The sequence below is a fragment of the Sarcophilus harrisii genome, chromosome 2 (genome assembly GCF_902635505.1).
Source record: "Sarcophilus harrisii chromosome 2, mSarHar1.11, whole genome shotgun sequence".
Classification (NCBI taxonomy): Eukaryota; Metazoa; Chordata; class Mammalia; order Dasyuromorphia; family Dasyuridae; genus Sarcophilus; species Sarcophilus harrisii.
In genome coordinates, this window is record NC_045427.1 from 501,957,815 (window position 1) to 501,976,230 (window position 18,416).

The following is an 18,416-nucleotide window of genomic DNA, read 5'->3' on the forward strand; positions in this document are numbered from 1 at the left end:
TTGAGACCAGCATCCTGCCCTTTGTGCCATACTAACTCTCACCTGGATAAATAAAAGCACAATTTAAATTGAGAAGGTGGTGCTAAGCTTTCTGTGGTGCAATATGTGGAGCTACGTCCTTTAATATGAAAATCATCATCAGCCCTTCTTTTTAATCAAGCTCTCAGGGAGCTATTTGAGAGGGGAGAACAAAACACCAAAATAAAAAAAAATAAAAAATAGAATTCTGAAGAATGTGAGGAGAGGAAAGAGAATGTACCTGCAGGGTATAGTGGAAAAGTCAGTCAAAGAAGTCCAAAGAACTATTGCCAGATGAGAAATGAGATGTGTGAGCTGAGCTCTCTCCTGAAAGATTTGGAGTTTATGGCCTCCCCTTCCAATCAGAGAGTCAGAGGGGAATCATGAGATTTTACAGGATGATAAGGCTATACCAATAAAAAGATTTCTGGGACAGGTAGAGAAATCAGCACATCTCCCTCCCTTACCTAACCCTTCTCCCCAAATTAAAATAAAGCAGCACTACTTTCTGGTACCTTGGTTCAGAGGTTGTTACAGAAAGTTGCAACTTTTGAGTTTCAGAAATCCTGTTACATTTATATGGAGCACCTTCTATGTACCAACCACTGGCTAAGTACAGGGAATACAAAAAAAGGCAGAGGACAGGTCCTGCCCTCAATGAGTTTACAATCTGGCTTCATGCACATTTTCCTAATTTGTCATCATTGACCTTACTCAAAATGAGCCATGCTTTCAGGGCTCCTGATATCAAGAAAGCTGTGCTCGGGGATGACTTTGGAGAACAGATTTCTTATTCCTATCTGCTGCTAAGTAGTCACCACATTAAAGGTGGTTGTTCAACTTGTCTTCCCAAGTATTTGGGTAGAGAGCAGGATTTGGAATGAAGAACTGTATACATTCTACCTCTTAGACTTGCTAGCCAAGTAATTGGCAGATCATCATATCATTTTCTACTTGTTTCCTTGTTTGAAAAATTGAGAAAACACCACCTGCCATAATTTTCTCACTGGCTTATTGTGGAGTTCTAATGGGCCGCTATAACAAACCTTAAAGAGTTAATTAATGTGTTGTTATATAGTACTTAAAGAGTTGGAAAGCACTTTACATTTATTCTCTCATTTAGGTACCATGGTTTTTTCATAGTCACAAGTCCTTTTCAAATGGTTACACTAAAATGAGTAAAGATTTATTATCTTGCTTTCTGTCTGTCAAGGAAAAAAGTTTCAACTGAAAGACTATTCCTACTCTTCCCCAATTCCCCAAGCCTATCCTCTAACTGAATGTGAAGGTTGCGAAAAATTTGGCAACAATAAAAGGTTACTGAATGCAACAACCAAAAATTAATTTGAAATCAAACACATAATCAATCAAGGTGTTTCTGGCAGCACTTGCCCATGTTGCATTGTGCAACTTCACTGCAGCCTCGGGAGTGAAAACACAACACACAACAGCCATTTGCATTGTGCTTGCATGATTGCCACCAAAAAAACTTTGGTTCAGATTTGAGAAAAGAAGAATAGTGAGTGCACCTCAAACTCTTTTTGCTCAAGAAATTTTTACATGACCCTACCTCAATCTGAGTCAAAATGTTTCTGGCAGCATTCAATGCATGCATAGTGCAAATGTACATGTTGGGTGTTCAGAACCAAGGATAGAGGCAGTTAGTTGGTACAGTGGATAGAGCACCAGCCTGGAGTCAGGATACCTTGAGTTCAAATTTGACTTTATATGTTTAATACTTGTGTGACCCTGGGCAAATCACTTAACCCCAATTGCCTCATCACCACCCCCAAAAAAATAAAATAGTAAAATCAAGGCTGCAGTGAAAATGGGCAAGTACTGCCAGAAACACCTCAGATTCATTATGTGTTTTATTTTTAATTATTTTTGGCTCCACAGTTTAAGAAGCTTTGCTCTATATCATGATGAGGGTCCATAGCAAAACTTTAATAGAGATCTTTTTATAAAGATCCTGTCTTCAGGCCTTGGAATTTTATGTATCAAAAAGAAGAAAGATCAAACAATAAACAGTAATGTATTTCTAAACATCATCTTTTTCTCTAAGATTCCAGTTGTACCATAATAAATAGATGTAGAAAGATGCTAATATTTGAATTTTCACTCATCAAAGAAAATAATAAACATTTTAATTGGAAAGAATGCACTAAACCACCTTTGGGCTTCTTTACTGCTCTCTTATGTGACAATTCTTCATCTTTTCTGTGATTTATAGGTGCTACTTTAGCTCTGCGGACCAAATTTTCAGCCAGCCACTTTTGGGAAGACTGCAGAAAATACAAAGTGACAGTCATACAGTACATTGGTGAGCTGCTGCGGTATTTGTGCAACATGCCCGAGGTAAACCCACACAGGCCAAAATGTTGACACACCCTGATATGGCTTGAAAGTCCATCATATTATATTATATTGTATGTCAGAAGGTTCTTATATACATTAATAACTTAGGCTAAAATTAGCTTTGCCTTTTTTCATTTACAAAATCTTTTTTTTAATGTCTGAGCCAACAGAATTTCCAATTTATTGGCTGATGTTCCTCAGCAAGGGAGCCATAATTTTAGGAGCTACAATTGGATGAGGGCAATAATGAACATATATAAGTTGCTCACACTAGGCCCATATTACTAGATGAACATAACAGAGAAGGTTAGATTCAGGGATTCTGTAACAACTTTCTCAGGATACTTTCTTTTCCCTTTCAGGACGCTAATCATTCAATCCTCCCCCAGGTGAACCTTTCCCCTCCCCACATCTCAGTCTTTGCTCATGCCATTTTCTTCACCTGAAAGGGGCCATCCTTGAGCCATCACTGCCTACAATATTCCTCCCATTCTTTAGATCCAGTTTATTTCTTTCATAAAACCTCCTCTAATCCCGTGAGCCAGAGTTAAGCTGGATTTCTGTAGCACTTTGTACGACTCTCATTTATTACGATACCATTGGGCCATCTTTTGTCTCAAAACTTAGTCCTTGAATGGGCAAAGTGAGACCCAGAAAAGACCTTAATTTAGAAAAGCTTAGGTCATCCACTGCATCCTGAACCATCATCACCAGTCATCTTGACTCGTGTCTTGCAACTGCATTCCATTGACTCTGGAGGAAACAGGGAGGCTGATGATGTTGCCCAGCTCTGCCTCACTTTTAAATCCAGTCCGCTTGCAAGTTAAGACATCACCCTGTGATGCCATTGGTCTCTTTGAGAATGAAGGACAAACAACAACCTTATAAAGTGGTTGTTTGCATACATATTTTAAAGGACCAAATAAAGCAATCAATATCTATTGTCTCCTGTGAACAAGGCACTGGACTAAGTGCTGTGGAGTAGATAGGGACACAGAATAACTACCATTAAGGAGTTTATCCTCTAATGGAGATGTAACATGTATTGCTGAAAAAGCAATATAAGGTGGTATGTGATTAATCATTGTTGTTGTTCAGTCATTTCAATCATGAATGACCTGTTTGAGTTTTTCTTGGCAAAGATCCTAAAGTGATTTGCCATTTACTTCTCCAGCTCATTGTACAGATGAGGAAACTGAGGCGAGCAGAGTTAAATGATTTGCCCAGGGTCACAAACCTAGTATGTGTCTGAAGTCAGTTTTGAACTCACAAAAATGATTCTCCCTGACTCCAGGCCCCACTCTAGCTACTGTGTCATCTAGTTGCCCTTGAGATTTTATATTTATCCTTTTAAAATCTCATTGTAGTAAATTTTGCTAGGATTCCATCATTCCTATCTTATAAACTATGATGCAAAAATCAAACTCCAATTCTTAGAAAGCAATTTCTTAGCTGCCTTTACTGGCCATGTCTGCCTTTCTCTTCTATAGTCCTTGCTTTTGATCAGTAGAAGTGATTAAAAAAAAAAAAAAACACCTGTACTTATATGGTCTTCAGTTTCTTGTCCAGGACTTTATAATATTATGGGAGCATAGAATATAAAGTAGCATAGTGGATTGAGCACTGGATTTGAAATCAGAAAAATGTGGGTGTGAATCCCATCTTGGGCACTTGCTATCTAGCTGTGTGACCTTAGGCAAAAATCACTTAAACTTTCTGAGCTTCATTATTAAGGTATTAGACTCTGTGACCTCTATTCCAGTTCCAAATCTTTGATCTTAGGGTCCTTTAGGTAAAAGATGCTTTAGGTAGCATCACTGTGATCTAGCTTAGTCCCAAAGGCTTTTATAGAGGAGCTGGTACTTAAACAAATCTATGTTGGATGAATAGAAAAGAAAGTTCAAAACCAAAAAGATAAACAAGATAGTGAATAGAACGTTGGTTATAATAAAAAATTTTCTTTGGGGAATAGAGAAATAAAATTAAAATTGTAGATCAGACCAGATGGAGGACATTTAATGCCAGGCCCAGGATCTGATAAACTCTAGAAACAAACGTTGGGAAGCAATTGAAAATTCTTAGGTGAAGGAGTAACCCTTTTATATTTTCTTGGGGTTAAAAAAAAACTTTCTCGAAAATTAAATCCTTTTAGGGAGGTTAGGGTATGAGGATGGGAGGAATAGATTTGTCCTGAGAAAAGAAAAATGTAGATTGATTGAGCTCTATCAGCCTCTCCAAGGATATGTTTGCTAAATAAGTGGCAACCATGTGACACAATGGCTAAGATAGGGTAGAGGAGAACTTTCATTTGAATTTTTCCTCAAATACTAGCAGTGAGACACTGGACAAGTCGCTTAAATGATCTCTAAGTCTTCAGTTTTCTTATTTTTAAAGTGGGGATAATAATAGCATATATTATGAGTTAACATATGTAAAGCATTGGCCAAACCTTAAAGCTCTTTATAAAACTGACAAAGTCAACCTTCATTACTCATAGATTCTATGTTTGTGAGTCTATCTACTATTTTTTTGTAACCCCAAAATCAGTGCCTACTTTTGAAATCATTTGCATACCTGTTCAAAGCAAGGAAAAACTTAAGTCTCCTAACCTCATGTTTCCAATTGAGGTTAAATTCGAAAACTCTTGGCCCTCTTGTTTCAGTTCTTATACTGTAATCAAATATTTGTTTTGTTTGCAATCTATCTAATATCATGTTTTTTGCATTTTTGTCCTCTTTTTGTTAATTTCTGCTGTTTAAAATGACTACAAAGCATAGTGCTGAAGTGCTGTGTAGTTTTCCTATGTATAAGAAGGCTGTGATATGCCTTATAGAGAAAATAAGTGTTAAAGAGGTTTCATTAAGGCATGAGTTATAGTGCTGTTAATGAAACAGTATGGTGCATTCTGAAAAAGAAAGAGGAAATTCACCAATCTTATATATGAGAAAGTATTAAAAATAAATGTTGTGACCAGAGGCTTGCAGGAAGCTATATTTCTCCTAGGATCAGTGTTTCAATATTTGCTAATTTGGTGTTTATAGGGACTTTTTAGAACCTGACTAATGTGAATGACATGAATAAGTTGTATTATTCAATGCAAAGATACCCCACATAATGTTGTTCCAACTGAGGTTGTTTTGCACTTATATTGTAGATATATTATAACCCAAATTGGGTGTGAAATCTCAGCCCATTGCCATTTCATTCCATAATTATTGTCAACCCTGACTAGCCCCCAAGGAACCTTTTATTTGTGGAGATAAGAAAGTATGAGTTAACACCCCCATTATAATGTAATCTTCTTGAGGGCAGGAACTGTCTTGCTTATTTATATTTGTTAATATAGCACTATAATGAGGACACAGTGAAAATTTGATAAATATTTATCTATCTACCTGGATTTCAGAAATCAGACCAAGACAAGAAGAAATTGCCTCATGCTGAATACAGCTTCTATTCCTTTCTTTCCCTTTCCTTGGCAGGCAGAATTGGCTTTATTTCATCTTGTTAAACTCTTATAATTAAAATTTTTGGCTTAGGAATATATTTCACATCCATAATATTGTTTTTTTGGAATTAACTCTCCCCTTTATTGTTGTTTCACCAATCATGAGTTCACAAAACTAACTAATGGCTGACATTTGGTAAAATGTGACTATACAAGGAAATGATTTGACAGTATATGCTCTCTTTTCGCTGTCTCTGTCTGTATATCTATCTGTCTCTCTCATTTCTATATACATATCCCTTTATTCAGAATTGGCATTATCATTGGAGTTCCTAACAGGATGAAAATTGATTCCAAAAAAGCACTGGAATCTTGATCTTCTATCCAATCCGGACTTGAGGTCTTCATTCTCCAGTTCTTAATATGGACAGATTTCAAAGATTCCATGAACTAGGGTAGAGGGAAATATGCATTTTTGTTTTCACTAATTTATTCCAAGAAGAGGTCCCTAAGTTTGACCAGAGATCCATGATAGGAAAAAAGGTTGAGAATTCTTGTCACAGCTAGTAGTAATGCTGACAAGCTCACCAATGGATAGTTAAAACACTAGAAGTGATTTGTCATGAAGACCATATCAAATTAAAGCTACACTTTGGGTAGATTTATAAATTTTATGATGGATACTTTTAACTGGCAAAGAGTGAAATAAGAAAGCACCAAAATGATATAGATGCTTAATAAATGTTGAATGATTGATTGATATGAGAATGGAAGAAGAAAAGAAAGAATGGAGAAAACAGCATTCCCCTGAATATACAACTCTTCCCAAGAAACATTACTGAGTCATCTTGGTTACAGATGAACTGCTTGATCCAAATTGAAATTTCAATTTTCAAGATTTGGAAAAGCTTAGCCCTTGAAAACCCTTCCTGGGTTCATTGAACATAGCTGTTTCTGCTCTGGTTGTGATTTGTAGTCAGTTCAAGGCTTGATTTATTTATTCTGTCAACAAGCAAAAGACTATAATAAGCTTGTAGATTTCTGCAATGAACCTTATAGATTTCTAGTGAAATTCTCATATTGTACAAATAAGGAAACTTGGGCCAGGAAGACCTAACATCATATAGGTCCTATAGGGAGTTGCAACAGGACCAATATTCAAATTCACATCCTATGATTCCATATTCAGACTCTTTCCTCAGCAAAGTCATGCTCCTCTATGAGCCAGTTTAGACTAAGTAATAATAATACTAGCTAACATTTTTGTAGTGTTTACAATGTACCAAGCATTGTGCTAAGTGCTTTCCAATTACAATTTTTATTTAGTTCTTAAAACAGCCCTGGGAAGTAGGTGCTATTATTGTCCCTGTTTTACAGATGAAGAAACTGAGGCAAACAGAAAGTAAGTGACTTGCCCAGGATTACATAGCTAGTAAGTGTCTGAGGCTGAATTTGAACTCAGGACTTGGGGCTTAGCACTTTATCCAACAAATCCAGGGACTCATAGCTAGTAAATGTCTATCTGAAACTCTTTTTGAACTCAGGTCTTTCTCACTCCAAGCTGTGAACAAGAAGCAGGTGATTAGGTTAAGTCCTTTTGAAAGAAAAATGATGTTGGACCACCAAATCAATGAATATTGTAAAGATGTAAAAATACAAGTTATTTCATCCTGATTGTTCAGCAGGTTTGCCAGGAATCATTCCAGTAACTGCCTTGGCATCCTTGGTGAAAAAGACTCCAGCCTCTCAGTGTCTGTTTACTTCATGATTGATTTTCTTTCACATTAGCATCTTAGTTGGGCTACAAGGTCATATTTTTCTTGATTAAAATACAGTAGCCCATATGGTCCCCATCTGTTGATCTTTTTATCTCTACCCTTAACGCACTAGCCTGTCAGCTACCAGTCTCAGGGGAGAGTCTATGTTGTTCATATTAGTTCTAATGGGTGCTCCCTTTATACTTCAGGATAATAAACTTGTTTATGCTTAGCTATCTCCAGGCACTACCCAAACCTTATTAGTGTGTTGCATCTCAAGCCTTCTGAAAAATTAGGACAAAAGAACTGATAGTTTATGTCTTTAGGACAATTCCAGTAATTAAATGGTCAAATCCCCTGACAGCCACCGCCCCAGAATGACTGTCCCAGAAATAGATACAGGTTGGCTTCCTGCCTTAGAATGTAAATTTCTTAAGGAAAGAATCATCTTCCTTTCTTGTAGGCAAATCTCCAGTACTTGAACATAATAAATCTTAATAAGCACTCTGTCTTACTATCAATCTATCTAACTATCTAGATGCAGAGATGGCGAAAATATACCAGCCTGAGAAGAGATTTTCTTTGCCTTTTACTGGTTTTAGTATAGGGCCTTTAGCTTCTCACAAGAAAGCTTAGAATATTATGGGTTTTGATCAAAATCCCAGAAGAGCATTTTAAAAATTAGATAGCCACTAGTATTAGGGGTCCTCAAACTATGGCCCACGGGGAAGATGCAGCAGCTGAGGGCGTTTATCCCCCTCACCCAGGGGGATGTTTATTTATGAATTATTATGAATATGAAATATTATGAATTATTAAATGAAGTTTATTTATTTAAAGGACCACAAAACAAAGTTTTTGTTTTTACTATAATCCGGCCCTCCAACAGTCTGAGGAACAGTGAACTGGCCCCCTATTTTAAAAGTTTGAGGACCCCTGCACTAGATCATAATTCTCATGCAAATAGGGAATCCAGGTTTCAGAATTTTAGAGTTGATAAAGACCTAAAGATTATCTAGTTTAATAGGATGTCAAATCCAGACCTCTGTTTAACACCATTCCTTCCTCCTCCAAATAATAATATGCATTACTTTATTCCTTTGCTCAGACAAACATATAATCAGATTAATAAATCTTTGTGAAAGAAAAGATGTGTAGGTGGAAGTGATTAGATTAATTCAAATATGTCTATTTGAGTTTGAGACCTTTGGTCTGGTACACAACTTCTTAAACCTTTTCTGCTCATTATTCCTTTTCACCCTAGAAATTTTTATGTGACCCTGGGTAGGTTTATAAAATAGGTATAGAAAGCAAATATTTACTGACAATAAACCATAATTTTGTGGCACCCCCCCCCCAATTCAGAGACGAGATCCCATATGGGATCGAAAACTTTAGTTTAAGAAGCTGGGATCTAGTCAAACCTCCCATCTATTGTGAGAATCATTCTTCCAAAATCTCTTATGTGATCTCATTCCAGCATTTAGTAGCATAACCTTGTTCAGTTTTTCTGTCATGTCTGACTTTTCATAATTTTATTGGGGGTTTTCTTGGCAAAGATACTGGAGTGGTTTCTCATTGCCTTCACCAGCTCATTTTGCAGCTAAGAAAACTAAGATAAATGGGGTTAAGTGATTTGTCCACATTCAGGGTCTCAGACCAAATTTGAATTAGGAAAAGGAGTCTTCCTTACTCTAGGCCCAGCATGCTATTCTCTATACCACCTAGCTTTCCTTTCCTTTCCTTTTTTGCTTTACACCTGAAAAGTCTGTTGCATAATCCCCCAACTCTCTGTGCCTTTACTCTGTCTATTGAGAAATTGGTGACCTCTTCTACTCTTACCTTTGATCCCTTACAATCATCTAAGAAGCTTTCCTTTGACCCTCTCCTAATTATGGTAATTTTATGAATCACAAATATAAGAGGCTTCCATTCTTAATTCAGTCTAATTTTTTATGGATTTCTTCTGTGTTAAAGCTTCTCCTGAGATGTTGTAGCCTTTGACTCAAAGGCCTCTAAAGTTCTCTGAAATTTTTCGAACTCAAAATTTACAAGTATCTATAAGTCTTGGGATATTTGTCTGCCTAAAATTAGGAGAAAACAAATACTAGAAGGGTAGAGTTGAACAGAACTCCCCTGTGCAGACTTTCCTGATTGAGTCCACATTGCTCAATTCTACATTGGGAGTGGCCATGAGGTTACCATAGCCAAGAGAGTTCAGCCAGAAGTTGTCTTCTCTTTTAAATGGTTCTACTGAATTATCCCCTCTTCTGGCTCAATAGCCAATTAGAAGGGTTTTTTTTAATTGCTTCAAATTATGAGCCTCTTAACACTCTGTCATTGTCAGAAGCCAGTTCTAGATCTACCCATATTCACATACTCACACAGTGAAGTAAAATTCAAATAGCTCCCTGCACTGCTTATTGACTTAGAAAATAGATAACATTATCTCTATTATGTTATATTTTTATTTTGTTAAATGTTTGCCATCAACATTTGAGCTCAAGCAGCTTTGCTACATTTAAAGAGGGAAATAAAATAGAAGCAACACCATTTAATAGTAAGTTTGCTTTGAGCTCATTCTGAATCTGCCTTCTCTTTAATATGACCCTTGAGTATAAAACAGAAAATTCAGTAAACAGAGAAAAGCTTGGTCCCCAGTCAATCAATAGTCACACATTAAGGGAACTATTACATGCTTAGGCATAATACTGGGGACACTATGAAATGAAATAAAGGGATTGCATTCTAATGAGGAAAAAGACAAATATATGGATTTATGGATGTACATATATTCAGTTATAAAGTGAATGAATACAATAATCCCAGTGCAGAATATTTTGGGAGAGGGGGCTCTAACAGATGGAGTGATCAAGAAATACCTCATGTTGAAATTGTTGCTTTAGCTACATCCACAAAGGAAGGAAGAATACTTTTCCACCAAAGTTATGCCCAAAGGATTATTCTGACCAATCTCAGGCTCATACAAAAACAGAGCTGAAGAGACCTTAGAAGTCATCTAATTTAATCCCCTTTTTTTAGAGATGAGGAAGCAGAGCTAAAAAGTTGAAGTGATTTATCTAAAATAACAAAAGCCAGGGGGAAGTGCATTCCAGACAAGTGGGATGACCAGGAGCACAAAGACAGGAGATAGAATGTTCCATGTGGGAGGGCCAGTTTCACTGGATTTCCAAGTGCTAGAGGAAGAGTCATTCCCATTAAGACTAGAGAGATAGACTGGAGCTAAGTAACAAAAGTTGTTTTGGTTTTTGTTTTTTTTTTTTTAATTAGGTTTAAGTAATTTGCCCAAGGTCTGAATTTGGATTTGAACTCAGGTCTTCCTGACTGCAGGGTCAGTACTCTATTTGTTGTACTACCTAGTTGCTCTTACAAAGGGCTTAAAAGATAGAGGAGTTTATATCTGATAATAGAAGAAATAGGAAACAGATGGAATTTGTTGAGTAGGAGAGTCACATGGCTAAATCTCTGCTTAAGGAAAATTACTGTAGCAGCATTGTGCTTGGATGCCCTGGAGTGAAAAATTAGAGCCAGTCTGACCAATAAGGAGGGAAAAGGGGGAAGGGGGGGCAGAGAGGAAAGGGAACTGGAGGAGGAGGAGAAGGAAGGTTAGCTAAACATTTTTATGGTTCTCATTTTGTGCCAGGCACTGTGCTAAGAAGTTTACAATTATCATTTCATTTGGTCCTCACAACAGTTATGGAAGTTAATTGATATTTTTATCTCCATTTTTACAGTGAGGAAATTGATTTAGGTTATATGATAGATATGGGATCACATAGCTTGTAAGTGTCTGAAATTGGACTAGAATTCAGGTCTGTCTTCCTGATTTCAGGGCTAACACTTCTTCTATTGCATTATAAACCATTCCAGTAAGTTAAGTTAGAGGTAATGATGGCCTGAATTAAGGTGTAATTAGTCAAATGCAAAAGATTTTGTGGAGATTTGACAGTGGGTTAGATATGTAGAATAAGGGAGAATGAGGGAAAGTTGCAGTGGCAAATGGCAGGACATTAACCTGATACCTTCCAAAAATTTATTTTGTATGTTAGCAATCGGTTTTCTCCAAAGTTTCCACTCCCCTCTTCCTTGATTTTCTATAGCACAAATTAGCTTAGCAATAAAGATTTTTTTTAAAAAACTTATTACAAGAAAAAAATTAGGCAGATGCTATAACTGTAGATGAGAACCTGTTATAGAAATGGAAGTAAAACAACTTCATAATCAAGTTAACTTCACAACTAGGCAATTATCCAATTAACAAACATTTATTAAGCACCTGTTATAGGACAAGCACTATGAAAGGTGCTAGAAATACAAAATTAAACGGTGAATCTCCATCTTCAAGGTTATATTCTAACTAAGGAAACAGGAAAATGTCAAAATCTTGTTGTCAAACATTTGTCAAAGTAGCTTCATTTTACTGCTGCCAGAAGATTGAAAGTCAGAAAAAACCTGTTTGAATCCTGCCTCTCCCACTCACTTGCTATGTGATTATGTTTTAGTGTAATGGGGTCTGAATTTGAAATTCAAAGGCAATGAGTTCAAATCTCAGTTCTGACACTTTAATAGTCAAGTGATCTTAGCAAGTGACTACCCCTTTGGGCCTCATCTGTAAGATAAGGAAATTAATGCCTATAACTCTCATCTCAAGGGGTTACTGAGAAGACTAAATGAGGGATTAATTCATCATCAAATGATAAAGTGCTTTAAAAATCTTAAAGAACTCTATAAATGCCATCTGTTATTATGTGTAACTAGAACATATGAAGTTGATTTGGAAGATTTCAAATCTAAGGTTACTTAATGCCTTTGTTATCTTAGGTAAATCACCTTAACTCTCTGGGTCTGTTTCCTCATCTCTAAAATGAGAGGGGTTAAAATGACTTTTAAGGGCCCTTCAGCTCTGTCTTTATGTAAGCCTAAGATTGGTCCTTTGGGCATAATTTTGGTGGGAAAGTGCCATACTAGAAGCAGTCAGGAAAACAGAAAGTCTTAGGTGTTTTCATTTCACTCTGGCCAAACTTCAGTTCTGGAGGTCCTATCTTTCCTGAGGTCCTCTCAAGTTGTCTGAGGAGGACAGTTGCTTTGTCCCTTTATTTTTGCTGCTCTACATCCATTTTGTGGCAGTGTTCTGTTTGTGAAAGAAATTGGGAGGAAACCGGAATTTCTGACCTATTCCACCATCTTCCCTGAATGCCTTTCTGCAGTTGAGTTTTCTGGATTCTCACAGTCCCAAAGAAGAAGTAGCATCCATAGGCAATCTGACCTGTTCTCTTTTGGAACTGATTCGTGCTTATGTTATCAAATGCCTCCATTAGAACTACCAAAAGCTCTTGGTACATATTGATACCAAATTTGTTAGGTGAAAGGTTGTTGATTAATCAAATGTTTTGTTTTGTTTAGTGGGGAAGGAGGGAATTAAACCAAACTTCTCCTTATATTACATTATATTATATATTATAGGGAATTTTTGGTAAGGAAATTGCCTCTGCCAATAGAGCTTCCAACAACTTCTTGGCAACTTATAGCCTTATAGTTTCCTGTTGGACTTAGAAGTTGTCAGGATTACACTCTGAAAATGGCTTCTTTTTTCTTCTCTATTTTTTCTTTTTTATTTACTTCTTTCCTATTTCATTCTATCTTTTCTTCCTTCTTCCTTTTCTCATCTTTCATATCTTCAGTCTTTCTTGACTTTCTGTCTACTACTCTGCTGCTTTTCTAAGGCTATCTAAATAAATCCCAATTTCCATCTCAGAAAATACACTTAAAAGAAGACATAATAACAATTGCAGATGACAGGCTTACCCCCCCCCCAAAAAATAATAATAATCCTACAGGTGAAAGATAAAAACTCCAGGCAGCATCCTTTCTGACCTAGCAATGTCCTTGCCTCAGCTGGGAAACCTGCATAAACAGAGTTCCATCGAAAGACAGAAATGAGAAGATGCAATATTTAGAGCAGGTGTTCTGGGTGCGTGGGAAGCAGGCAGTACCTTGCAGGTGCAGAGCTTACTTGCGGTTAGGAGTAAGCAAGAGCTTATAGTCATAATACCACAGGCTCAGTTTTCATCATGTAACACAGGGATCATTTTACACGCTTACACAGGATTAAGAATCTAGGTGAAAAATATGTACAGATGCCCACTTCTGGGTAGCTTGTGCCCTTCTCCCATGCCTGGTTCCCACCTAAGCTTACATTTGCCAACATCGGATTTTTTTTCCATTCCTCATATCACTCCAAATAAATATTTATTGACTGACTGATTGATTGAAAAGTTGCCTTACTTCCTGATCCCCATAATGAGAGTTTCTCCTTTCTTTCAGTTAGACACTGTTGTTCAGTGGCTCCCTCTGGCCAAAGTGACCTCCTCCCACCCTTCCCATCCCCACTGCCTTTCTTCTCCAATCAAAAATCTATATCTTCCATGTCAAAATTAAGAAAATAGGATTCAAATATAGGTATTTCTAAAAGAAATAACTGTGATTTTAATGCAGACTAAAGTATAGCAGATCCTATGATGGGAAGGCAAAGTACTTGTAATCTTGGACAAATTTGACTTTTATTTCTTTGTGTACTTGTTTTCCTCCCAAAGAAAATAAGCACCTTGAGGGCAAAGTTCTTTTATTTTAGAATCTAAATCTTTAGCATCTAACTCAGCACCAGGTACAAAGCAGTCTCTTAAATGTTTAATTGAGTGAATAATAAGAGGATGTTCTGCTAGTCCCTCCCCTCTAAAATTACCATCCAGATACACTATATGTTTATTTTTTCTCTCTTTTTTTCCAATTATCTGTAAAGGTAGTTTTCAACATTCATTTTTATAAGATTGATTTCCTCCCTTCCTCTCTTTTCTCTCCCATCCCCAAGACAGTAAGCACTCTGGCACTATATGTATTTTTTAAGTATTTAGTTATTTTTTTTAATCTTATTGTATTTTTAATTTATGGAATAAAACAAGCATTTCCACAACATAGTGTAATTTTTTTTTAAAAAGGGTGATTGCTCATAAAGCTGCAAATCTACTGTGTAATATATAGCTAATTGCATTAAAATATGAAGCTCCTTAAGGGCACAGACTATGTGTTGTTGTCTTTTTATATTATAGCTTTTTATTGACACAACATATGCATGGGTGATTTTTCAACATTGACCCTTGCAAAACCTTCTGCTCCAACTTTTCCCTTCCTTCCCTCAATCCCCTCCCCTAGATAGCAGGCAGTCCCATACATGTTAAACATGTTAAAGTATATCTAAAATACAATATATGTGTACATGTCTATACAGCTTTCTTGTTGCACAAGAAAAATTGGATTTAAAAAGGTAAAAATAACCTGGGAAGAAAAACAAAAATTCAAGCAGTCCACACTCATTTCCCAGCATTCTTTCTCTGGGTGTAGCTGGTTCTGTTCATCACTGATCAATTGGATCTGAACCGGATCCTCTCATTGCCAAAAATAGTCACTTCCATCAGAGTTGGTCCTCATATAGTATTGTTATTGAAGTGTACAATGATCTCCTGGTTCTGCTCATTTCACTTAAATCAATTCATGTAAGTCTCTCCAAGCCCCTCTGTTTTCATCCTGCTGGATAGACCATGTGTTTTTACCTTTCTTTGTGTGCCTCATGTTTTCCAAATGTCTGGAACATGGTAAACATTTGATCAATGTTGTTGATTGATGTCAAGAGAAAAAATAAAAACAAACTTTCCCCCTTTATAACTTGCTTCACCATACACAAACACTTGTTAACATAAATGCTCCTTTCAGCCTTTCGCATTGAAGTCTTTTCTTAGAGCTTATTTATAACAAAGCATATTCCTCCTAGGCCACCGGAGGCAACTGGGAGATGGCTTCCTCTCATTCTTCCCATTCTGTTCCATTGGGGCAGTGTTATATTGTATCAGTTTTGCCTTTAATGAGTTGGGTGACCTTGGTTTAAGTCACTTCACCTCTCCATAAAGTGAAAAGGTTGGACTAGCTGATCTCTAAGGTCCTTTGTAGCTTTAATAGTCTTTACTTCTATTTTTAGTTAACTCCTTGCTAGTTGAATACTTCTCCCATAGGGCAATGGTCTCCGGCTTTTCTCTTGGTTCCAGGAAGTAGCAGAGCCCCAGACACCCAGTACAAGTTTAATAAATGTTTTATTGACTTTTAAAGGTGTTACCAGTCCCTTTTCACTCTAATGCCTTCACTCTGATTTGTTTGTATTTATCCTGTACGGACTGCTAGGTAGCAAATGAATAGAACACCTGAACTGCAGTAACCCTGGGTCCAAATCCAGCCTTAAATATTTACTAACTGTGTAATAAGTCACGTAACCCTGTTTACCTCAGTTATCCATCTGTACAATGAACTGGAGAAGAAAACTGCAAAACATTCAGTGTCTTTGCAAAACAAACTCCAGATGCAGTAATGGAGAGTCACACACAACTCAGTAGCATTTATCCTGTATATAGCTTACTTTGTATATGTTCATTTGCATGTTGTTCCCCCCCTTCTTCCCTTGCCCCCTTCCATGAGATTGTAAATTCTTTGAGGGCACCTCCATGAAATTGTGAAGCCTTTTTGCCCCTTTTTATGTCCCCATCACTCAGCATAATGCCTGGCACATAGTGAGTGTTTAATAAGTGTTGATTAACTGATTGTCCAAGTTGATACTTCAGTTTCTCCAAGCTAAGAGGAGCTAGCTGCAGAGTCCTAGTGATGACTATTCTGAAACTTAAAAGTGTGGTAGGGTAGGACTGTGCCCTTTGGGGAAAAAAAGATGATTTCACTAGAAGGTTTCCATGTTGTACTTGCCCTTCAATTCAATTCCACAAATATTTATTACCTACTATGTATTAGGTCCTGTACAGGGTATTAGGAATATGAAGTTGGAAGTGCAACCCAGAGTCTTCCTTCAAGGTGCTGCTGGTGTATTTCAAGGGCTGCATATATATTTCTTTTCTCTTTTTTAAAAATTTCTAGTTATTATTTATTTCTAGTTTAAAAAAAAAATTTGAGTCTGAATTTTTTCCCTCTAGCCACTCCTCCACCCACTGAGAAGACAAGCAATATGATATCAATTATACATGTTAAAGAATTGCATATAAATGTGCTCCTGTCGCTGGGTGACCTTATTAGCAAAGCAGATCTCTTAACTTATCTATGCTGGCCCATCCTGCTGTACACCTCTTCTCTGTGTCTTCCCCTGGTTTATACCAGTGGTATCAAACTCATATAAAAACCTGTAGACTGCATATTGAATTAGAAAATCCACATGATAACATTATCTCTGTTCAATTGTATTTTTATTTTGTCAGTCATTTCCTAATTACAGTATATTCTAGTTTGGGGAATTGTGGCCTATGCCACATGTATAACATTTTACATTTACATTACAATTAGGGGCATGTATCATATACAAGTAAGTATAATGCACAGTAGAATATGCAAAAGATGGATCCAGATAGGGAGCAGAGCCAAGATGGTTGAAAAGATACACACTTCTTTCTGATCTTCTCCTACAACCCTCAGACTAACTAACAAATCCAGCCTCTGAATTAGTTCTGGATGGCAGAACCCACGAATATTGGGAGTGCAACAAATTACCAGCAGAAGATAATTTTGAAGATCACCAGAAAAGGTCCCTTTATGCAGGGAGGCAGCCTAGTACAAGCAGCTGAGCACAGATGCCAGTGTAGACAGCACAGACATAGGGCAGTGCGGGCTCCCCCAGCGGAGAATCTACAGGGAGTAATCTCTAGCAGTGTTGGCCACTCTTTCCTGGCTGCAAGCCAGTAGATCAGCAAAGAAGTTAGAAAACATTCAACACAAATACAAAAGATAAATAATGAACCCCCAAACGCCAGAATTTCATGGGATCTGGCCATGCCCACCCAGCACCAGGAGAGTCAGCTTGGACACTGCGCAGCCAGCCACTTGTACAGGAAGCTTGGACAACCTACCCTGCCCTAAAAACAGACCCTAACTTCTTTTAAAAATGAGTATAAAGAAAAAGAGAACTCTGACCATAGAGTTTTTATGGTGAAAGAGAAGAACAGATTTCAAACCCTAAGGAGACTAAAAGCAGATTGTCTCCAGATGAAGCCCCAAAGGGTGATATAAATTGGTCCCCACACAAAGCTCTCCTTGAAGAAATTTAAAAGGATCTTAAAAGAGAGCTGGAAGAAAAATGGGGAAAGGAAAGGAAAACTTTGCAAGAGGATTTGGAAAAGGCATATAACTCATTAAAAGATAGATTTAATAAAATGGAAAAAGAAACAGAATTTGAGAAATGGAAAAAGATAATAACTCCCAGAAAAACAGAATTTGTGAAATGGAAAAAAAAAAAATCCATAGAACAAAACAACTCATTTAAGAACTCAATTGGACAAATACAAAAAGAAGTTTAAAAAAGTAAATGAAGAAAATAATTCACTAAAATTCAGTACTGAACAAATGGAAATGAATAACTCAATGAGACATCAATAATCAGTCAAGAAAAATAAAAAAAAAATGAAAAAAGATAGACCTAGATAAAATGATCTGAGAAAATTATGAGAAGGTCACTTTGAAATGGGAGAAATCACAGAAAACAGCTTTATGAAGCAGGTAGCATTTGATATGGACGTTGAAAGATTTTAATAGATAGAGTCAAGGCAGAAATATGTTCTGGTAATGAGGAATAGCATGTAAAAATTCATGAAGATAGAAAAATCATTACTGAATTTCACCATTTCTCATTTTACAATTCTAAATATCTCCACCTTTTCACAAGCCAGACTTCTAGGAAGAAGTTTTCTATACTCATTGCTTCCAATATTTCAACCTTC

General features: G+C 36.8%; 1 protein-coding gene across 1 annotated transcript in view; it reads left to right on the top strand.

The window, feature by feature from the left end:
* The window catches only part of SLC27A2 (solute carrier family 27 member 2), a 67,557-nt gene that overhangs the window by 32,010 nt on the left and 17,131 nt on the right, over nucleotides 1-18,416 (top strand). Inside the window, exon 4 of the mRNA XM_031955179.1 lies at nucleotides 2,252-2,376. Within this exon, the coding sequence (XP_031811039.1) occupies nucleotides 2,252-2,376 (125 nt within the window). The remainder of the gene's footprint in view (nucleotides 1-2,251; nucleotides 2,377-18,416) is intronic.